Source organism: Zalophus californianus, chromosome 15 (genome assembly GCF_009762305.2).
Source record: "Zalophus californianus isolate mZalCal1 chromosome 15, mZalCal1.pri.v2, whole genome shotgun sequence".
Taxonomy (NCBI): domain Eukaryota; kingdom Metazoa; phylum Chordata; class Mammalia; order Carnivora; family Otariidae; genus Zalophus; species Zalophus californianus.
The window spans coordinates 28084737-28109941 of NC_045609.1; the positions used below are offsets into that span (position 1 = coordinate 28084737).

Genomic DNA, 25205 nt, shown 5'->3' on the forward strand with positions numbered 1-25205 from the left:
AATATTATGCAGCCATCAAAAGGAATGAGATCTTGCCATTTGCAACGACGTGGATGGAACTGGAGGGTGTTATGCTGAGTGAAATAAGTCAATCAGAGAAAGACATGTATCACATGACCTCACTGATATGAGGAATTCTTAATCTCAGGAAAGAAACTGAGTGTTACTGGAGTGGTTGGGGGTGGGAGGGATGGGGTGGCTGGGTGATAGACATTGGGGAGGGTATGTGCTACGGTGAGCGCTGTGAATTGTGCAAGAGTGTTGAATCACAGATCTGTACTTCTGAAACAAATAACGCAACATATTTTAAGAAAAAAGAAAAAGAAGAAGATAACAGGAGAGGAAGAAAAGGGGAGTATGTCAGAGGGGGAGACGAACCATGAGAGATGATGGACTCTGAAAAACAAACTGAGGGTTCTAGAGGGGAGGGGGGTAGGGGGATGGGTTAGCCTGGTGATGGGTATTGAGGAGGGCACGTTCTGCATGGAGCACTGGGTGTTATGAACAAACAATGAATCATGGAACACTGCACCAAAAACTAATGATGTAATATATGGTGATTAACATAACAATAAAAAATTTAAAAAAAAAAAAAAAACTAATGATGTCATGTATGGTGATTAACATAACAATAAAATAAAATTAAAAAACCTAAGCAATGTAATTAAAAAAAAAGACAACCTAACTAAAAGTAGCAAAGGATTTAGGCAATTCACAGAATTAGAAAACCAAATGGTTAACAAACATTTGAAAAATGTTCCCTTTAGTAATCAGAAAATTATAAATTAAAACCAATGATATATATTTAATACTCTTCAGATTCAAAAGACATTTTAAAAGGTGACAGTATCAAATGCAATCCATAGTAGAGAGAAATGCGAATTCTCCTCGACCGCAGAGGGGAATATTAATGATTCAACCACTTTAGAGACCCCACGGCAGTATTCTGTGAGAATAGAATATTTGTGAGATCACACAGAAAACTGTCATCAGTTGTGAGATCTCAGTTGCCCGTCTTCTGGACCCCACTTCTCCAGCCAGTTTTTACTTGTTAATCACCATTAAGTCCAAAGGAGGAGTCTCCCTTACTGTTTCCTCAATATTCTTTGAGATGAAATTATCAGTAAGGGAAATCAAGAATTTAACATATACACCACTTTTAGAAAGATGAGAATCTCAGCAGATATCCAGAGACTTGAAATCTCTAATCATTGTTATATTTCACATCCTTACAACATTTGTGATCTTTAAGACGAATTAATTATCCATATTATCTCTTGATTATTCTAAGACAAGGTGTTTAAGATTGCCCTTAGGTGTATACCGATTCATGGTTCAAGACACTATCCTGAAATAATTCCCTAAAAATATGTTGCTTTTCAGATAACAAACAAACAAATGAAAACTTCTGAATTGCAGACAAGAAAAGATTTCTTGGCTTTTTTCAAACTCATGTCTTCTTTGAATAAAAGAGGGGAAAAGAAGTCATTCCTTTCATATTCTGAGATTTCAAAATTAATGACTAAAAATAAAATCGTTGGACAAAGCCCTGCTTTGATTTCACCCTGTACCTTTCTCTCACAAAATTCTGATATGGTCCCTTAGGGAATGTTATAAGAACCAGGTGCTAAGTAAAGAACTTGGTGCTTAGTAAAGAATAAACCATGACATTAGGACAAGTCATCTTCTGTGTTTAAAATAAATATCTTCATATATTTTCATATATATATAAAGGTCCAAAGTATTATATATAATTTTTATACTTAGTTTAATGGAAGAGACAGCAACTTAGTTATCATACCTGTGGACACAAGGTTTCTAGGTGATTGGCCGCAATTTTGACAATTTTAATTCCATCTTCATTTGTTGACATGGAACAAGCAAGATTTGCCACCTTAAATACAATCCAAAATAATGGAAATTATTTCAGATTATTAAGGAAATGCAGAAACATTTGTTATCCTAAATAAGTTAGAGCATGTACATACTTATTGAAAACTCTCAGCGATAAACAACAGCTTTCTCATAAATGTTACTGCTATCGGGTGCCTAGGTGGCTCAGTTGGTTAAGCGACTGCCTTCGGCTCAGGATCGAGTCCCGCATCAAGCTCCCTGCTCAGCAGGGAGTCTACTTCTCCCTCTGACCCTCCCCCATCTCATGTTCTCTCTCTCTCATTCTCATTCTCTCTCTCAAATAAATAAATAAATAAAATCTTTAAAAATAAATAAATAAATAAATAAATAAATAAATGTTACTGCTATCTGTTTTATGGAAGTACTCAGAGAATCTATTAACATGTAATTAACAACAAAGGGCTCTAGAAAATTGTTTAAAACAAAAAGGAAGACAGATGAGTGAATCAGTCAACCCTCTCCAGTCTCTTGGTATCAATATCTAACCCATAATAAGATGCTAACTATTATGGTTTCCTAGAGGACTGGAAAAAAAAAGTTTATCTTTGGATTGAATGTTAACAGTTCCTTGGAATCTCATACAATTATGATTTTTTTAAGTTTGTAATTGTTTTATTATTTTTTCATTCCCCGGCAGTCTATCATGTATACTTAAGTTGCATTAAGCCTGATGATATCTTTACTCATGTTTTATCCAGCAACAAATATATTACAAAGCTGGACAAATACAAGATAATTAATTTCTTCTTCCTGTTCTTGCTTTTCTACTCCAACTTCATGGGCACTGTTTGACATTCCAGCAGTCAATTTGATTCAAGCATTAGTAACACGTAAATTCCCTTATACATTACTCCTTTTGAAACTTGCACTGTTTTCCAGTGAAATGGGTGCTCTTTTAAATAATCACCTTAAGGTCCATTACCTAAACCTAGTATTTACAAATACTTTCTTTATACCATGAAAGAGCCATAAGAAAGAGTATGGGATTCCTTGCCCTTCCTTTGACCCTCACCCTTACTCAACATTGTTCTTGCTAGCAGCTGAGTGTGTTCCGCTGCAATGTTTCCTTTGATCTACAGGTTACGTCACTGTCTTCATCACTGCAAGGAAATAGCTTTTCTATCATTTTTCTTACCTTCCTAACGTCTCTGTTGGTTATTACATACTTCAACACATTGCAGGTTTTTACTACTCAAATCCAAAATACATTCAGTTGCAGAAAACCACACTTTAGCTGCACACGATAGAAGCAGACAACAAACATATCCTTGGATCCCAACTGTAGAGTACCACAAAATGTAACTTAAGTGGATTTATAGTCTGCTTTTTAATAACATTACTTTTAATATGTGAACCATGAAACAATTCCTTGATTTGCATTTACATATAATGAAATAAAAGCCATACATTATTTAACTGTGGAAGGGCATTTTCACTCTATGAATGTATATGAAAATGGCTTCCTTGAAAAGGGCTTTTGTTGGCTTGAAGGTCACAATGCTTCAACTTTCATATCTGATGTACAATTAGCACACCTGTGAATTATGTGAAAAGGGCAGTAGTTTCTGCACGCCTTCCCGCCTCCAAGCCCCACTCACAGAAAGTATGATTCAGCAATCTAATCACTTTGACACGTCTTCTAATAATTTGCACTGCACTGAAGAAAATCTCTATCTATAAATTTGAGCACTGTTTCTTTTAAGTAAAATTTTAAAAATTAGAAATTATTGGCTCAATCTTCTGGTCAAATCAGATGAATGCTGGTTAATCCAAAGTTTAAAAATTACAAAAACATGCCCCAAATACCCTTTTCTTTATTTTTTAATTTTATCATCTTTCTCTTTTTTTTCCCCCTTTTAAAAACAGACATTCTTGGTACTGGACATTTGCTGGACACCATGTTTATTGTAAGCCAATTCAGTGACTAACGTAATGTGGAAATCATCCTAATCACGAAAGTTCTGTTTACATGAGTAAAGTTTTAGAAAATTCTCAATTGAAAATGCAGCACAGCTAAATGTTTTCTACTCAATTAATAATCATCCTAACACTCTGTCCTCCTTTATTCAGACAGACTTGAAATTATCCTTACCAGAACTGTTTTATGTCAGATAAATTTTCTAAATAATCAAGTACTATTTCCAGGTTATGGCAAGTGGAATTTTAGTGATATTATACACAAACAAATTTGAATTTATGAGATAGCTAGTATTCTGTGGAAAAATGAAAAAAAAGTTAAGTGATAGAAATAAAATCTCTTTACATTTCTAATTTGAGTGACTTGTGACATATTTTCCATAGCTGCATCAATATGTAAATGAAAGCTAAATTTCTTCTAACAATATTCCTAAATTCTGTGTGGCTTTTTAGGAAGCCAGTTATGTTTCTGAGCACAGCATGAAAGCAACTCCCTACTAATCAAAGAAAGCAAAATGCAAATAAAATATTTTGTAAAACTGTTTGAGATATTTGGACATCTGAGATCCTTTGTATACCTAACTTTGACAACATTTCAAAGTCTGTGTAAACCTTCATTATTCAAGAGATCCTTTTGGAAAGTTTCTTCCCACTAAGGGAAATTAGGGCATAGGAAGTTTTTAGAAACAAATAGATCTTGAACCTAGAGACAAAACAGGCTTGAACCTGATTTCCACTATTAATAAGCATTTGACCATGGGCAAAGTGTTAGCTTCTCTTAGCTTATTTTCTAACCTGAAAAATGGGTATGATAATACCTATGTCACTGGAGTGCTTTGATTAAATGAGATAGTGCATGGAGATGGCCTGATGCTACCAGGTAGGCTTCACCATGTATGAATTTCCTTCTAGTTCACCTATCTCTCTACCAATGCATGGTGGGATAGAGCAGTTAGTCTCTTAAGAGGTTTTACAGAATTAAAACCTTATGGGAGCCTAAAGAAATTTGACAAAATGTCTAATCTGAGAGATAAACTGAAGCATTTTCAGGACTCATGAAGAAATTACATAGAATCTTGATATAACTCAGTGGTTGGGTGGGTTGGTAGGTGCCCAGGCAAATGTGAGTGTGTATGCCCTCCCTAAAGGCATTAGGACTCTTTAAAACAAGATGAAAAGCAAACAACAACATTTCCTTGACCACATGAACAGTCTGTTGGCTTCAGTTCATAGGTCAACAGTTTGTGAATTCTGAATCCTATTTTCTAATCCTCTATTGTATAGATAGGAAAACAAAATCAAACAGGGAGAAGAAACAAACTCAAACCATCCAATGACAGGGAGACTTAAGTAGAGCTGTGTGTGCTCTTTTATGCCACCCCTGAATTAAAAGTATTGACAAAAGTTCCTTCATTGAAATAATTTTTATTGATATTGTACTACATTCTTAACCAAGTCCATGAAGATCAGTCTAAATTATCCTAAATAAATGGGACCAAAGGTACTCAGGTAAATTCATAAGTTTGTTAAAAGAAAAAGGCCAGGACACAATATTCTTTCATTTTTATAAAAAATTAAACTGGGGCACCTGGGTGGCTCAGTTGGTTGGGCATCTGACTCTTGGTTTTGGCTCTGGTCATGATATTGGAGTTGTGGGATTGATCCCCACCCCTCCCTCTGTCCCTTCCCCTGCTCTTGCCCTCTCTCTCTCTCTCAAATAAATAAATCTTTAAAAAATAAACTATATCATTAAAATCATTACTGATACTGTATCTAATAATTGTAAAAGATAAATTAAAAAATCTTTAAACAGCAACATGTCATGTTACCAAGAATGATTTTATTTATGTATGTATTTTACATCATTGCCTTTCATGTGAACCTCTCTCCTTCTCACCAGTCCTTCTGCCTCTAAGATGTATGTCCATTCTAGACCTTTCAAATGTGACTAAATGTACTACTCTATCTGGATTGTTAAAAAAAAAAAAATTGTAGACAACAAAGCCTGGTCAGATGATTCCTAAACTAATTAACATTTGTTATCATGCTGTAGATGTTTATTCTTCTCTTTCTGGCTCCTAATTCAAGTTTTGTATATCAATTTTGTATGTTCCTGTCATTCTTTCTATTTGCTGAACTTTGGTTCTAGCTTTCACATGGCATAGAACATGGTGCCCAGGGCTCCTGGGTGGTTCAGTTGGTTAAGTGCCTGACTCTTGGTTTTGGCTTAGGTCATGATCTTGCAATTGTGGGACCGAGCCCCATCTTGGTCATGCTCAGTGTGGAGTCTGCTTCAGATTCTCTCTCCATCTCCCTCTTATTCACTCTCTCTCTCTTTCAAATAAATAAATAAAATCTTAAAAAAAAAAAAAAGGAACATAGTACCCTTCACTCCCTAACCTATGGTCTTAAATGAGAAATGAATCATTGAACATTATATCAAAAACTAGTGATGTACTATACGTTGGCTAATTGAATTTAAATATAAATAAATAAATAAATAAATAAATAAATAAATAAATAATAAGAAAAAAATGCTCTACTTTGGAATCTGGCCTTGTAGAACCCTACCAGTTAGGCTAGTTCTGTCCCACACTTTCTATCAAGGTGAAGGAGATGACCATGTTTGACCCCAAAAAAATGACTCACTAATGATAGAGCCAAAGACTGTTATTAAAAAAGATACTTGGGAATTTGAGGTATTCTCAATGACTTTTCAGTCTACTATGCTATCTGTTCAACTCTGCTTTTCATCATTGCTTTGTTCTGATCTGGTAAAGAGACTGCATTTTAAAAGTATTGAATACCAGAGGGGCACCTGGGTGGCTCAGTCCATTAAGCATCTGACTTCAGCTCAAGTCATGATCCCAGGGTCCTGGGATCAAGCCCCACATTAGGCTGCACACTCAGCAGGGAGTCTGCTTGTCCCTCTGTCCCTCCCTCTGCTTGTGCTCACTCTCTCTCTCAAATAAGTAAAACTATTTTTTAAAAAAGTATTGAATTCCAGAGCATGCTATATTTCAACATTCTAATATCAAGTTTTATTTGAAATCTCAGCAGTAGTAGTTGTCCTCTCAGTCATTTTAGACAACTGAAATGCTATTGTTACTGGGAATGAACTCACTATTTGGACAGCTGTTCATCACACATCATTCAGTCTGTCACTATGGAATTCTCACACAGCTATTTACCTGTGATAGGATTTCTCAAGAACATGAAGCAAACTTTGATGTTTGATGAGATTTCCATTGCCACACATTCATTGTTTATACATAGGTCACATCGTTAATTGTAATATCATGTCACTGTGTATCCTAGCTCTCAGTGGGGGATAAAGGTCACTCTCTCATTTTCATTCACTTTTCTCTCTGACAGAGGGTCATGCAACTCCTGTGTAAAGACTTTCAAGACTGAGATAGAATTTTAGAGTCACCAATTTATCAATGGTAATAGGATGTGATTGTGTAGAGAGCAAATATTCTTAGAAAGGTACCTGAGACACCAATATTTATTAGGCTGCTAGAAGAGGCCAATTCTACCATGAATCTTAGAAAAGTGTTCAGGGATAGAGAAGGTTACCCACAATACTTTGATGCTATAGAGGCTGGAAGAAGAGAAATTTTCAAGAAGGTGATCTCAATGATCAAATACTGAGAAGTCAAGTAAGTAATCCCTGAAGTTGTCCATCGATTCAGCCACATGAAGGGTCATTCTTAGAATGTTGGAGTGGAATGTTGATGGTCAAACTACCCTATGTGGTCAGGGAACTGTGTAGGTGGTGAGGTAGCCTCATGTATCTTACAACTCAAAGCAGAGAACTAGAAACTACCTGGACAATATTCACTCTCCCATTCCCATATCTATCCATTTCTTTTTATTTCACCTCTCAAACATCTCCTGAAACATCTTCTTTTCTAGCTCCCCACCCTCATCATGCATAGTTCTTTTTTTCTCTTTGTTTCAGGTATTAAACCCACTTTCAGTTACCCATACTTCCTTCTGCCACAGGATATTTGCACATGCCATTTTCTTTAGCCTGTAATAGTCTCCTCCTCCTTCTTAACTGTCACCCTTATATCCCTTAGGCCTGCTTAACTGCTATCCATCAGATATCCATCTGCTCAAAAGTAATTCCTTAAGCAGTTTTTTACCAATGCTTCATCGCCCATCTACCCTGGAGACATCCCCCCTATCCAAGTCAGGTTTTTCTTTCACAGCTTGAGTCTCAGTTTGTGATTATACATTCACTGAAGGGATTATTTGATTAGTGACCATTTCCTCTGCTTTATAAGAGCAGAGTCCTTACCTGTGTTTGCTCATCATTAGGCCCTCAGTTCCTCGGGCCTGATATATGAGAGCCAAACAATAATAGATCTTCAATGAATGAATAAATGCATGAATGCACAAATTAGCATGCTTGAGAATGTATTGTTCCCAAAGAGAGAATGAAAAATGGAACATAGAGGAAGGAGACAGCAGCGGAAATTCAGGACAAGCAAGAAAGGGGAATAAAATCTCCCTTTGAAATTCATTTTCAATATTCCACAAAGGCTTAGATAGCTGGACTTCAAAGAAATGTAACACAGTTTTCTTCTAGTCTGGTCATCATACTTAACAAAGCTTGGGGGGCAGTTTCTTTCAAGTTTTACTTTCACTTAAGACACCAAATTGGAAACAACGGAAGAGCTCCCAACTTAGCTTTTAATTTATTTATTTTTAATCAAGTAAAATAATTGTTCAAAGGGCCCAAGCTGGCTGCCAAATGCTGGTGAGTGTGGCAGATGGAAAGAGGTATGATAACTGCCATCAACAAACCCAGGAGCTTTAGGGTCTCCTGCAGACATAATATAACGCACACTTTGTTTGCTGCCAAGCCTCACTCAGAGGCCTGGGACTGAGCCTGAGAAGTGTAGAAGGGGGTCTGTGATCTCCCAGTGTTGGCATCCAAGTGACTTCAGGCTAAACAAGCCAGCTTTTCTATTTGTCCTGGTGAAACAGTGTTGCCCTGATGCTCTTTGTAATAACAAGAAATGAACATGAATTACAAGTTTTCTAAAGTATTTCACTAATAGAATTGTGCTATAGAAATGCAGGGCAAGAAGCAGGGGGACGATTTTAATCAAGTAACAAATATTGATTATTCACCTCTTATGTGGGCTGTGCGCTGGGAACTGCAAGGGAAACCAAAGACAGTAGAAGCAAATCTCAGGAAATAGAATCTATTTACGGGAACGCATGAAAGAGAGAATAAAACTCTAGTTTCTAAGTGACAGGAAGCTAAAGGTAGTGGACCTCATAGAAGCAAGTGTAGTCAGGGTCTTTCAAGAAAACAAATTATTACCAAGGAACTTCATATTCTCTTAGACTTTGCATCTCAAGCTACCTCCCAAGTTTTATGAATCTTACATCACACAATCCTGTCTCTGAATTACTTTAGCTGGTGTTAAAAATTTATCTGTCTGTCTTTGGTTATTCATCTGCAAGATGAAGAACAGATTAATTATTTGATTTGTAGGTCTCCTCCCATTTCAATAATTGCCTTTTAGTGATTATGTAACCTGATAACAACATTAGATAGGAATTAGGGGCAGAGCTATCAGGCAATTTATAAATAAAATATTAGCAACTTAAATCTAATTATGTAAAAAAAAGAAAAATTATACAGCAAGACGATGTGATTTATCTGAGGAATAAACCAGTGGTTCATGACTGGGAAATCTAACTATAAAATCTCTTGTTTTGCTATATTTCAACAGATTTCAGAAAAGGATTTGATGACAGTTTTATGCCTATTCTTATTAAGGCAAAATAAAGCTAAACAAACAAAGAAACAAAAAAATCTTAGTGAGCTATGACTAGAAGGAACCATTCTTTTTTTTTTTTTAAAAGATTTTATTTATTTATTTGACAGAGAGAGACACAGCAAGAGAGGGAACACAAGCAGGGGGAGCGGGAGAGGGAGAAGCAGGCTTCCCGCCGAGCAGGGAGCCTGATGTGGGGCTCGATCCCAGGACCCTGAGATCATGACCTGAGCCGAAGGAAGATGCTTAATGACTGAGCCACCCAGGCACCCCTAGAAGGAACCATTCTTAACCTGAAACAAATTCCAGAAATTTACTGCAAATATCCTTCCCAAAATTCAAGATTAAGATAAGCATCTCCACTATCACTGAGGTTAATCAATATTTTACTCAAGGTTCTAGTCAATGTAAATGAACCTAAGAAATAACTGATAGCTGCAAATATTAAACCGAGGGTGACAAAATTGCCTATCTAAAGAATGCGAGATAGTTTTCTGAAAAGCTGTTATCACTACTGAGTATTTAGTAACATGTCTTAACGCAGGATGAATATATGTATTACTTTTCTATACATCAATGAGAATAAAATAAAATTTTAGTAGCCCAATATCTGTCATAGTAGCAACTAAAGTTATAAATTTCATGGTATATATACCTATTAAGAAATAGTACAACCATTGAATGTGTAGATTGCTCTAGGTAGCATAGACATTTCAGCAATATTTGTTCTTCCAATTCATGAACATGGAACGTTTTTCCATTTCTTTGTGTCTTCCTCAATTTCTTTCATGAGTATTCTTTAGTTTTTTGTTTTTTTTTTTTTTGAGTACAGATCCTTTCCCTCTTTGGTTAGGTTTATTCATAGGTATCTTCTAGTTTGGGGTGCAATTGTAAATGGGATCGACTTCTTAATTTCTCTTTCTTCTGTCTCATCATTGGTGTATAGAAATGCAACTGATTTCTGTGCATCGATTTTATATCCTGCCACTTTACCGAATTCTGTATGAGTCTTAGCAGTTTTGGGGTGGAGTCTCAACTTTTTTCATAGAACTGGAACAAATAATTCTAAAATTTGTATGGAACCAGAAAAGACCCCTAATAGTCAGAGGAATGTTGAAAAAGAAAACCAAAACTGGGGGCATCACAATTCCGGACTTCAAGCTCTATTAGAAAGCTATCATCATCAAGACAGTATGGTACTGGCACAAAAACAGACACGTAGATCAATGGAACAGAATAGAGAGGCCAGAAATGGACCCTCAACTCTATGGCCAACTAATCTTTGACAAAGCAGGAAAGAGTATCCAATGGAAAAAAGACAGTCTCTTCAACAAATGGCATTGGGAAGATTGGACAGCCACAGGCAGAAGAATGAAACTGGACCGTTTCCTTACACCACACACAAAAATAGACTCAAAATGGATAAAAGACCTCAATGTGAGACAGGAATCCATCAAAATCCTTGAGGAGAACACAGGCAGCAACCTCTTCAACCTCAGCTGCAGCAATGTCTTGCTAGACACATCTCCGAAGGCAAGGCAAACAAAAGCAAAAATGAACTATTGGGACTTCATCAACATAAAAAGCTTTTGCACAGCAAAGGAATCAGTGGACAAAACCACAAGACAACCAACAAGATGGGAAAAGATATTTGCAAATGACATAAAGGGCTAGTATCCAAAACCTATAAAGAACTTATCAAACTCAACACCCAAACAACAAATAATCCAATCAAGAAATCAGCAGAAGACATGAACAGATTTCTCCAAAGAAGATATCCAAATGGCCAACAGACACATGAAAAAGGTCTCAACATCACTCGGCATCAGAGAAATACAAATCAAAACTGCAATGAAATAGCATCTCACACCAGTCAGAATGGCTAAAATTAATAAATCAGGAAATGACAGATGTTGGTGAGGATGCCAAGAAAGGGGAACCCTCCTACACTGTTGGTGGGAATGCAAGCTAGTGCAGTTACTCTGGAAAACATTACAGAGGTTCCTCAAAAAGTTGAAAATAGAGCTACCCTATGACCCAGCAATTGCGCTACTGGGTATTTACCCCAAAGATATGAATGTAGTGATCCAAAGGGGCACCTGCACCCCAATATTTATAACAGCAATGTCCACAATAGCCAAACTATGGAAAGAGCCCAGATGTCCATCAAAAGATGAATGGATAAAGAAGATGTGGCATATATGTGTACAATGGAATATTACATAGCCGTCAAAAAATGAAATCTTACCATTTGCAAGGACATGGATGAAACCAGAAGGTATTATACTAAGCAAAATAAGTCAATCAGAGAAAGACAATTATCATATGATTTCACTGATATGTGGATTTAAGAAACAATGCAGAGGATCATAGGGGAAGAGAGGAAAAAATGAAACAAGATGAAACCAGAGAGGGAGAAAAACCTTACGAAACTCTTAATCATAGGAAACAAACTGAGGGTTGCTGCAGGGGAGAGGGGTGGAGGGATGAGGTAACTGGGTGATGGACATTGGGGAGGGTATGTGTTGTAATGAGCACTGGCTATTATATAAGACTAATGAATCACAGACCTGTACCCCTGAAACAAATAATACATTTACATGTTAATTAATTGAATTTAAATTTAAAAAAGAGAAAAGAAATAGTACAACCATATCATATACATGCTTATGTGCATATCATGGTATGCATATGTGTATATGTATTAAATTTTACTTAAGGACATAAAAGAACAACTGGATAAATGGGGAGAAATATCATATTCCTGAATGAGAATGCTCAATATTAAAAAATAAAATGTCAACTCTTCCTGTATTTGTCAATTAATTTAATAGATCTAAATGGAACTTAGCTTAATTTTAACATGTGAAAGAATATGTGAAAGGCTAGCAAAGATGATTTACAAAAAAGAAGAATAAAGGAAAGTATAGTAAGTGAGTAATTAAAACCCTTGGAAATTTAATGCCTTTCAGAGCGATGGGAAAAAATAATGGTGATACCCCAATTGGCTACTACTTGGAGGGAAGGTGGGGAAGTTCAATGTATGTAAAAGACTGGCATATATGACTGCATAAAGATTTTTGAAATTTCAAAATAATGAAAACTTATAAAGTCAAATGCAAAAGATAGAACAAAAGTATTTGGTATAGTATAACCCAAACAAGATTAGCATCCTGAAGGCATAAATAATTCTTAAACATCAAGAAGGAAAAAGGGGCATTAAAAGTGGGCAAAATATTTAAACAGACAATTCACATATGAAATACAATAAATACATTAAAAGATTCCCAATGTACCTTTTGATCTATTAAGCAGGAAATACAACTAAAACAAGCGAGTGATATTTTTCCTTGTCATTTTAGCACTAATTAAAAATTTTGATATTTTACAGTATTGTTGAAGGCATAGGGAAGTAATTAGAGGGTAAATGGTCAACTTTCCAGACAGCTGTATAGCCTCATCTACGAAAATTTAAAATGCAAAAGTGCAGCAATTCCATTTAATGTAATCTGTCCTTCAGAAATACTTGCATATGTGAACAAACACACAGCCACAGGAAGGTTCATTGCAACTTTACTTATAAAAGTGAAAAGGAATCTAAATACTTATCAATGGAGAATAAATTACATTATGTAATACTATGATTCTGTAAAAAATGTAAAAAAAAAACCTTTCTGCTAACAAAATATCTCAAATATATATAATTTAAGTAAAAAATATTGTAGCATATATGTAAAAAGTGTTCATATTTAAATAAAATTATGTATTACAATTATGTATAAATGCAAAATATAAAGTCTACAGTGATAAGTCCCAACGATTAACATGAGTTATATATGGGAAAAAAGTGGGATTGCTATTGCTATAAAGAGAATCATTCTATTTTAATTTTATGTTTCTAGAGTGCCTGAATTTTTTCCACGTATCTTTTTTTCACTACATGTTTATCTAATTAAAAACAAAAAGGATGATTGATGAAATAGTTCTATATGTATTGGAAACATCCCACTGACAAGTAAAAACAGAATGTCTAACATGAACTCTTGTTAAAGAAGATGTGTGTGTGTGTGTGTGGGTGTGTGTATGAAAGTGTATACCTAAAATGTTGTTCACCAAAGTGGTAATTGTGGTTACCTCTGAGAAGAGAGACTCAAGATAACTTCAACTTTCCTTCTTCACGCTTTTAAAAATTTATAGGGCAACCCTCTCGGGTCCTCTCCCTCGTCGGGAGCTGTGGACTATCACTTTGTTATCACTCAATAAACCTTGCTTTGCTGCCCATCAAAAAAAAAAAGTATATTTATATATATTTATATGTATAATAAATTTATAATTTTAGTTTTTATAATGAGGATGAATCATTTTTAAGCAAAAAAATAAATTTCATTTTGAAGAAAATATAAAATTTCTCTACCTATATTTGAACTTTTAATACCAATCAAGAGGATCATATTAATCATGACAATTACTGCAAAATCTGAGGATCCAAAGCCACTTTAAAGTAGATTTTCCAGAAAATACAGATATATAATGACTAAGTGCTGCTAGATAGAAAATAGTGTCTGTTGTTTCAGATGCTGTTATGTGTTATATTAAAATGATGATTCACAAATATTGATGGTAATTTGAATGGGAGAACTAGGCACTGGTTTTATCTCATGTTTATTTAATATCATGGCAAATATTAAACGAATAAAAGCCCATTGCCAATGACAAATTGAGACCACCCAAAAATGACCTTAACTACAAATAAAAATTCCATTTGTTTGGAAGCTAAAGGTATTCTATGCATGGTGTGTGTGTGCACGTATGTGTCTGTGTGTTTGTTAGTTTGTTTGCAACAGATTCAAGGTGATGCTTCCAGTGATCAAGGGATTATAAAAAAGTCCTAAGTTTTTTTCTTTTCTTATTTTACCCACATCCTCCAATTCTTTGCAAATTTTCATTCAAATTTCTTGTTCCTCTCCAATGAGTCATTAAAGATGAAAATATTCATTTGTCTAAGTAGACATATGCCAATGTTATTCTAAAAAACAGGCTTTAATAGTTGTGTCAGTATGTGTCATCACAAAGGAAATGAATGAGATGAAAACACACACACACAAACATATGAACACACACAGGACTTAAGCAGTTTTGGCTGTTAGAGTGCTACTTCTAATAAATTATCTGAAGTATGTTCCAGAGCCTAAATTCAGGTCAGCAATGTATACTGCTCTAAGGATCCCATTTTACCAAACATATTTCTCATCTTTTATTTTGAAACAATATATAACTGTATATGAATACACATACACCATATTGATATACAATGTAAATTATAATGGTAAAACCAGCTAGACAGTTTCCTCAAGGTCCCTCTCTGAATTAAGCTATTATTCACCTCAGAATCATCACCCAAAGGATAAAAGTATGTGCCACCTGTCAAGTAAATGTAATATAATAAACAGCATCAAATAAAATCAACTTAACAACCAAAGAGACAATGCAAATCTAAACTATAAATTAAAGACAAGATCAAGTGTTGTTTCCTGAACTGCTGATATACGTTGTTGGCTGCTGAGAGTCAAGCATAAATATGAAGCATGCAGGTCCAATAAGTTTTTAATAGGATCAGTGTGTAAAGAGCAGATGTCAAAAAGTACTATAATTGGCCTTCACTATCAATGAAATTGACATCAAATTTCAAAGTAATTTTTATGACCAGTGACCTGACATCTCAAGTGGCAGTAAGAGAACTGATTTTCTTAAAGACAGACAGAATGTGCTAAAGCCAACATAAAGTTTTTAGTTAGTTTAATCCCAAACCACCATTTTTTGTACATATCCCTCTATTCAAATGTCATCACGGAAACCAAAGTTGTCATACACTGCAAAATTAATTGAATCATACAGACTTTGCAAATATGGATGAGACAGCAAGACCACCTGATTTCCTAACTAATCAAGACATCCACACCTAGATACATTCCTTACTTTCATGAAGGAAGGAGTCTCTTAGTAGAGTGACAGTTTGCAATCAATCCTCTGACAGCTTTTATTTTGGAAGATATCAGAACAATAACTTATGCAACGATTTTTTTCCTTGTAGGTATCTACTTATGACAAAAGTTAAATTCTAACTTTGAAGGAAATAGGCAAATAAGCTTAATTACTAGAATTACAATCCTGGGGAAAGACTCTTATCTCTCAGTATAAATGACCCATAGTGAGTAAAACAAATTGCAAGAACACAATATGTGTAAGGGTGTGTGTGTGTGTACATGTGTATGGAGGAGAGGGAGTGGGGTAAGTATGACTGCATATGTGTGTATGAAGGCCCCAACAAAATATGCAAATCAGTATATGACTATTAAACGCTATGGTTTCCATACCCTGTTATCCTTGGGTTCCCCAAATCCTGTGAGGGCTTTTTAGATGGGTTTTAGATTTAAATTACATAATAATGGGGCTCCTGGGTGGCTCAGTTGGGTAAGCATATGCCTTTGGCTCAGGTCATGATCTCAGGGTCTTGTGACTGAGCCGGCATTGGGCTCCCTGCTCCCCGGGGAGTCTGCTTCCCTCTCTCCCTCTCCCCCTACCCCTCCCCGCCACTCATGATTTCTGTCTGTCTGTCTCTCTCTCAAATAAATAAAATCTTAAAAAAATAAATTACATAATAAATAGTGAAGTATAGCCAAACAGTGTGATAAAGGAGGAAAAGAAAATCAAAGATCTAGGTCCCTCTAAGTTTGGCAAGCAAGTGAGCTATTATATGTTTGATCTTAGCTACTCCTGCTACCTCTGCAGCACACTGAAATGCTGGGTTCATAATGTGAGTACTGGATGCCATTAGAGGACATGATAATGATAAAATACTTGCCATTCAATCCTAGCAGTATTTCTTGATATTACTAATGGTTCCCAATAGCTCTAGCAGGGAGGAGGGAAATGGAGTGAGAGACCTTGTTTTACTAACTTTCCTTAATTACAGCAAACCTATGTATTAATTCTATCTGAACAAGGTTGAATTGTAAAATCCTGACAACAGAAACCACCTTAATCTCTTTATAGTTCTCAACTTTGCAAGCGATGGTGCTCATAAAGTCTCTGTCAAATAGAATGCATTTAAGCCAACACTGCAATTAAATATTTTTCACATTGTCTTCTCTATGAAGATTATTATGAATGTGTTTACAGAGGGCTAAAGACAACAATAACATTCCACAAATATTTATTGTGTATGTTATTAGACCTATTTTAGACGCTCAAGGAAGAACAGAAGATAGTAGTTCCCAAGCTTCAAGAAATCAAGGATTTGGATGTAAAAACACAAAACAAGATACTAAATAAGTAAAACACTAATTGCTGACGGGCATCAGAGTAAAGAAATAGTGCAATGAAGCCTTAAAAAATCTAGCTGGATCATTTTAAAGAATCTTAAAGAAAGATACTTTCTGTATATCAAATGAATTGTTTTTTAAACTATGAATGTAATTACCTTATTCAAAGACACATATTAATAGGAGACAATAGTTTTCATAAATCCCAATATCAGAAGATTTCTGGATAATAAAAATCAGAAATTTCTGAATAAAATAAAAAATGATACTTAATAAATAGTGAATGTTCTAATGAAAACAAATGTTACTCCCAAAATCTTAAAGTTAAATTTTATGTGATTACATTTCTATCTTTACGACAACATTGACCATGCATTTTGTCATTTTCAATTCTTATCTCCAGTAATGCGAAACTTGAACCAAATTCAAGAAAGCAGTGCTACACTGAAGGTGGACCCATGCACATCAGCTCCATGGCTCCACATGGCCCCACGAGCCAGGGCTTGATCCTCACCAGCACCGCCTCAAGGTCTTGAATCATAGCTGCAGGGGTTGGAGGGCATTTTGCATCATCTAGTCCAGTTCTTGACCCTGCTTCAGGAAGCTGGCTTGCTTGCACCGCACCTGGAGCCTTTCAAAATGTTGTCAGGCTCAGCCTCTGAAGAGAGAAATCCCACAGTGTTCTGGCCTTACTCAGTGTGTGTTTTGTTCCAGAAGTCAGAGATAGGTGGGGGCAGAGGGTGGGCTTTCTCACCTATGAGATGGTAACCTTTATGAGTGCCTCCCTCCTGGACGAAAAGGAGAGTACAAAGTGCCCTTGATGCTTAGCAACAAGAAACACAGAATGCCAAATAAAAGTCCAGTCCATTTTTCACTGCTGCAGTTAGAGTCCTACTCCATCTTCAGCCTCTGACTACCGTGGAGTCCTCCTGCCTCAGGCTGCGAAGCTTTGGAAAACACACACACCTTGTATCTCTCTCTCCTGTTGATTAATTAACACTAATGGGCAGCTGTCCTCCCTGCATAAAGCTACAGCCATCACTGAATTACTTGAGGGCTAATTATACTGTTTGTCCAGGTGCAGAGTTTCTCTTCCTTCCAGCAGCCTACCCTTTGGACCCTTATTACTCATTATCACCTCCACCAGTGGAGGAACAAGACAAGATTGTCACCTGTGCCACTTCTTACATTTCCAAGAAAAAACTGAAATCTAAGTAATGCCATTGTAGGCTTCCTCTGCAGAGGTTTTTAGCTCAGCAAAATCTCTCTTGTAACCTTTGTTCATAATTTTTCCTTAAATGCTGAAATTATGGTATTAAGAACTAGAAATCTTTTCCACAAATGACTTTTAAATTTCCTTTTCAGGTATCTTTAAGGGTCACTATCAACTCAAATTCAATTCTTTATCTCCACTCTCCCAGCTCATTCTATTCCACCTGTTTTTTCAATTGGATAGATTTTCCCCCCTTCCTCCAGCAATGGACTTTGAAATCTATTGCTCTTTCCCCATAAACAGACTAATGTCAGTCCCTCCTCCCTTCCTCCGTTCATCTTCCACACCTAGTCCTCCTTTTCCAATGCCCATCCTATTGTGTTCTCTTTTCTTAAACTAAACTCCTCACTCTCCACGTAATCAATATACTGCCACCATCACTGCTGGCCCTTTCTGGAACCTCCAGGCACCACAGTGGAACTATCTTTATTGGTTTCTGGGCTCTGAGCTATCATGTTTTCCTCCTCAGTCCTTATTCTCTTCACAATTTTGTTCCCCTCTCACAAATCCTTCCATCTTCCAGATTCTAAGTTTCCCTCACACTTTTCCACTCCCCTGTCTCTACGGTAAGTGAAACATATGAACAATATGGGATGTTTTCTCCTTGTACTTTAAAGATATCACATTTATCTGCTTTCTCTTTGGGTGAATAATTCATTTCCTGTTGTTTTGCTAATAGAATCTGTAAGCCAGGGTCTAGTTTTACAGCTATGTTTAGTAAATTGAATAGTAGCATATTTTGTCATAATGCAGGAAGTGTACCAGAAATCACTCGTTTGGGAGCTGTGAAGTCCTGAAGGGCAAGACTCAAATGCAGTGGTGGATTAGTTAAACCACAGAACAAGTAATTATAATTGCTTATCCAGTTAAATATTATGAGTTACAGTGAGTGTTTAAGCTAGTGTTGAAAAAATATTTTATTATTTCAAGACTTGCATCCTAGTGACTGTCATTAATTTTTTTATTATGTTCAGTTAGCCAACATACAGTACATCATTAGTTTTTGATGTAGTGTTCACTATTTTTTTAAGTAGGTCCAGTAAAATAATTCTGATTTATCTTCACTCTGTTAATAAATACAGGTAAAATGGGGGTTGCTCTATTAAAATATGAAGCAGCATGATTTAAAAAAAGAAATGGCAGTATGGATATTGGGATCCAAAGACTGAACTCTTTCTGCTTTATTTTATATTTTACTTATAGCATTTGCCATGCAGATGACTAACCTCAAGGGTCTCGTTGTCAACTTACAGTTGTGCCCTCAAATACATCAGGTTAGTGATAACACGTCATATATATCTCTTAGAGTGTTACCCAATAATATAGATTCAAATCCTTCTAACTCTCCACTCATTCCAAATCTCCAGAAAAAAAAAATAAGTTTGAAGCATCTATTTAGAAATCACTGTGATTTGGGAGTTCATAACTAGTTTAATAAAATATAATCTGGAACCAGAAACGTTCTAATACTGTGTGTCACTTTATGGTTAAATATGTATGTGAAAGTAAAAATGACCCTAATAAATTTTGTGTCACTTTTAATTTATCACTGTAATCATGTAAAACTCCTGGGTAATTAAAAGAAAGATTTATTTTCTACAATGTCTATCACACTATAGATGAACTCTTTACATACACCACACACACACACACACACACAGAGATACATATACATATTTACTTTAAATATTCAAAAATTTAATGATTTTAAAATGAATGTGTTTAGTGTAAAATTTTTGTGAAACATAGTTAAATTATGAAGAGTAAACACATTGTCAGTGTGGAAAAGTTGATTTACTCAATGCATTCTCTCAACTCCTCTTTTCTTTTGCCTTTTCTACCACTCTAGGGCATACTGTGGAGCTCCAACCAGATCCTTTCTTCAGAATCGATGCACTCGATAGTCTGCTATTGACCATACATGGCTTAGTCCCTCACTAGGGACTGCCCTTGGCTGCAGGAAACTACCTTCCCCAAGGTAATGCCCCTTCCAGTGGTCAGTCATAATCAATGACAATCTGAACTACTACTACAAAGGCTTAACCTCCTTGCCTCAATTTGTGACAATTCCCAAAGGCCATCTGAATTCCAGAATCTCCAATAAATCAGGTGAGTTTCCAGTTGCAACCACATTGTAAGCTAGTTTCTTCCTCTATTCAGTCCTCCCTTCCTCCCTTCCTTACAGGTTTATCTCCCAAGAACACACCCCAATAAACTTTCTGCATGCAATTTCTGTATCAAAGTCTGTTTTCAAGGGGAACTAATTTAACTAAAATACCTAGTAAACAAAATACTTTCACTGTCTTCCCTGCTGTTCAGCTTGGCCATGTGCCAATGAGACTAGGCACAATTCTCCAGAAGAAAAATGTTTCCTCCATTCATAACCAAGATTTCCTAAGATACGTTTCTTTGACATTTTCCCTTTGTCCTCCTCCCTACCCCACTCACCATATAGACAAGATAACTGAAAGTCAGCAATATCAAAGCTAACATAGCAAGCATCCACAAACACCTCAGACTTGAAAACATCATTGAACAAATGGGCTTATGCCAGCAATCATCAACCCCTAAATTTTTGGATAAGCAGGGGAAACAACTCTCTTTTTTAAGTTGACTGTTACTTGCAGCCAAATGCAATTCCTAAATGATACAATTAAGGAATCTGTCTAGAAATACATGTATAGGTGTAGTTGAGTGTTATTTACAACAAAGAAATCTAGCAGTTTTTAAATGGTAAATTGTGGCTTATCCTTGGGAAAGAAAATTATAGTCACTAGAATAATTCCTTTGAATGCTGATTTAATGTTATTGAGAAATACTCAAGGCCATAATAAACTTAATGATATAAATCCACTACACAAACACACACACACACACACACACACACACACACACACACACACACACACATACACACACCTATGTTTGATGAAGCCATCAATCTTCTGAAGTTTCCTTATAGAAAAATTAATTTGCTGCCATGGTATATTGTATTTTCTAAAGACAGCCACACTGATATACATCTCATTTCCAGTGCTCCTCTAAAAATGCATTTAACATTCTTTCCACTAAGAGGTGGAGTCTGTGTTCTCTCACCTTCAATCTAGGCAAGGGCTCTTGACTCCTTCTAGCCCACAGAAAACAAAAGGGGTAATAAATGTTGTTTTAAGTCACTACATTTTGGGATTGTTTGTTAGTTACCATTAGATAACAGGAATGCCTGTAGATTATCTTAGTTATTATCTGATCTCTTAAAATATAGTTTTTTTAAAAAAACTTGAAAATTATAGGAAAATTTATAGTTCATTTGAAACATTTAATATGTGCCCATTGCTCTTTTCAATTGTGATGAAAAATGAGAAAAATACCTTAAGATTAGTTTTCTAGGCATAGAACCCAGGTCCCTCACCCTAGGATTGTTGGAGTCTTAACAGTTAATACGGCTTCTGACAAAATAGAAATGGTCAGCATTTTTGTCCCTTTGTTAAAAGTATTTCAAAATGTGTGCCAAAGATAGTATTTCTTCTAAACAGCAGGCTTCTCATTCCTTGTAGGGACTCTGTAAACAGAGGAAAACTACAACAGAACACATTTGGGTCTATGAGTAAAACTGTAAAAATGCCAATGCTAGGCTGAAGCTTGAAAATAAAGAACTTACTTGAGCCTTTTGCCTCCTTTTGTGAAAAAGCATCTTGGCAGGTAAACGGGCAACAGATATCTCACACTTCAATGTCATGATATGCAGATAAGATGCAACAAAGGAGGGTTATGCTCATCTTTCCCCTAACTTTCCATATGTAAACTACTACAGTGTCAGGTAATAACTGAAATTCTCATTTCCTTCAAAAAGTCTCCAGTAGAAGTGGCAATATTTCTTTAAATCACACACACATACACCCCAAAATAAAATCTTACATTCCCTCCACCCAGAAAATATGACTAAGTCATTTAAGAAATATTGAATCTCTTCACAGAAAATCAGCAGGTCAGGTAGAAAATTACTCACCCTACACACTGGTTGTGCAGAATGTTGCAGGGTCTGAATTTCTGCCAACATATTTGGCATTGGCATATCTCCACTTTTCAATTTGCTACAATGCACTTAACCTACCACTGTTATTCGGTGTACTATAACTGTAATACAAGCGCCTGTGTGTTCACCTGAGCTCAACTATTCCCTTAGCTAAAAATATTTCCAAACAGGGTGATAAATATAAATGCCTGCATTTTCACATGTACATATAATGAACATTCCTGAAATACTTTGAAAGCCTACAGTTAACATTAAGCTTTGGTGTACAAGGATTAGAGAATAAGGGCAAGGAAATCTTTATTAGCACATTCTTAAGTACTTATTATTTCTGCAGTGACATCCTTGCAGTATTTCTTCAGTAACATGAAAAAGTCAATATCTCAGCCGTTGAAGGCCCTGCTTTAGAATCTCAGGGACACACCCAGACAAGTTATAGTGATTATTCACAGAACAACCTGGACCTAAACCCAACTCTTTAAGCAGAACACTGAAAAGAGCTTTTTAAATCTTATATGCAAAGGAAAGCTTAGATAGTTAGATAGATGACAGATGTGAGACAGACAGATAGATATCAGGTGACAACAAAAATCAGATAATAACAAACCACAGGTGTTCTAATCAGCTAATGGAGAATAATAAAGCATACCAAAATTTAGTGATTTAAAACAATAATAATCATATAATTTACAAGATAAACTTGTAAATCCTACCGATGGCAATTGGGAGCCCACCTTGTCCTCATATTCAAATACAATTTTATTTCCAAATAGAAAATATTTTCTTTTTAACTATATGTTGATCTGAAAACAATATGTGTATCTTCATAGACATGAAGATAGCAGCTTTGTCCCTCTGTGTAATCAATGACCTTATTTGTGACTCCAAGCATGTACTTCAAATCCTTATTCCTTAAATTCATCTCCTTTTCAAAATTTGGTTTGGAACTGGAGAATTTTAGTAAGCATAGCTACAGTTACATTATAAATTCTAAGTGGGAGATTATTTAGGGACATCTCTTCTCTAGTAGAGTTGATATCATCATTACCAAACCATGTAGATGGAACAGGTATGTGGTCTAAACTATTGCCTTTTATAACTAATTGACAATTTCCTATGGTCTCTTGTTATATTTTTTTTCATCTGTTGTAACACATAAAAGGGTCTAACAAATACTTTATCCTAAGCCTTCTCTGCTGTAAATCAATGTTTATTAATTCACTTCATTGAAAATTATGAGTATTTGCTCTCTGTCCTCACAAATTCAAAATTGACCACTAGAAAAATGATACAGATTCCATTGCTTTGATTCCATATTGGTTATATCTATTTTTTTCTACTTTCAAATATTTCTTTTATTTCCAAATCATGAAACACTTAAAGAAATTGTATACAGAGTTAAGTACAAGATGTATATTATCCCCAATAGAGTATACTTCAACTGCTTCACAAAAAGAAAATGACAAAATTATGGTGTGTTCACATAATATAATACTATACAATTATCTAAAATAATTTTAATTGAAATCTTTCTTGGGATAATTGTAAGTTCATATGCAGTTATAAGAAATAATACAGAGACATTTCTTGTATACTTTACCATCTTTCCTCCTATAGTAACATTTTGTAAAACTATACTACTAGGGTATTAACAATATTATAATCTACTAATCTTACACAGATTTGCCCAGCTTTACTTCTACCCTTTGTGTGTGAGGCTGTGGGGGGGTGGGTGGGTATGTATTAAGTCTGTATAATTTTGTCACCTGTGTATGTTCACCTACACCTATACATTCTATACATTCACCACCACAGTTAAAATAATGAACAATTCCAACGCCACCACAAGAATCTTTCATGTTGCCTTTTGATAACCATATGCATACCCTCCTATCTGGAAACCCTACAAAACCATGAATCTGCCCACCATTATTTAAAAATGTTATGTAAGCGCATTCATCCAGGAGGTAACCTTTTGACGTGTTTTTGTTTTGTTTGGTTTGAGTTTTTTGTTTTTTGTTTTTAGTTTTTTGTTTGTTTTTGTTTTTGTAAGGCATAGTTTCCTGGAGATTCATCCAATTTGTTATGTGTATCAATCGTTCATTATTTTTATTACTGAGTAGTATTCTATGATATGTTTGTACTTCAGTGCAAATATTTTCTACCATTCTCTATAGTTTGTACTTTTTTTTAAAGATTTTATTTATTTATTTGACAGAGAGAGACACAGCGAGAGAGGGAAAACAAGCAGGGGGAGTGGGAGAGGGAGAAGCAGGTTTCCCGCTGAGCAGGGAGCCCTGAGATGCGGGGCTTGATCCCAGGACTCTGGGATCATGACCTGAGCCGAAGGCAGACGCTTAATGACTGAGTCACCCAGGCGCCCCTATAGTTTGTATTTTTATTCTTTACACATGGGCTTTCACAGAGTAGAAGTTTTAAGCTTTATTAGGTCCGATGTATCAATTTTTCCTTTGTTCATGATTGGATCATCAAGTCTAAGAAGTCTTTGCCTAGCCCTAGGTCTCAAAGATTTTCTAATATATTTTTTCTAGAAGTTTTATTTGCATTTGACTATGATTCATTTTAAGTTTATTTTTGTATGTGGTGTGAGACTTCATGCAAGTTTCATTTATTTTGCCTATAGATGTCAAATTGCTACAGCACCATTTGTTTAAAAGGTGATCCTTCCTCCATTGAATTAGTTTTGCACCTTTGTCAAAAATCAACTAAGCATATTTGTATGGGTCTATTTCTGGATCCTACATTCTGTTCCTTTGATCTATGTATCCATTTCTCTGCCGAAGTCACACTGTCTTGATTATTGTAGCTATATGGTAAAAACTTAGTATCAGGTAGAGCAATTCCTCCCACTTGATTCTCCTTCACTTAGAGTCTTTAGCTATTTTAAGGCTTGTGCCTTTCCATATAAATTTAGAAAAAGTGTATCT

The 25205-nt window shown here is 35.5% G+C and overlaps 1 protein-coding gene across 3 annotated transcripts in view; it reads right to left on the reverse strand.

Moving 5' to 3' along the window:
- CTNNA3 (catenin alpha 3) overlaps window positions 1-25205 on the reverse strand; it is a 1953765-nt gene that overhangs the window by 720308 nt on the left and 1208252 nt on the right. For all 3 annotated transcript variants that reach the window (XM_027595012.1, XM_027595021.1, XM_027595027.1), the window contains one exon: window positions 1802-1894. In XM_027595012.1, coding sequence (XP_027450813.1) covers window positions 1802-1894 — 93 coding nt within the window. The remainder of the gene's footprint in view (window positions 1-1801; window positions 1895-25205) is intronic.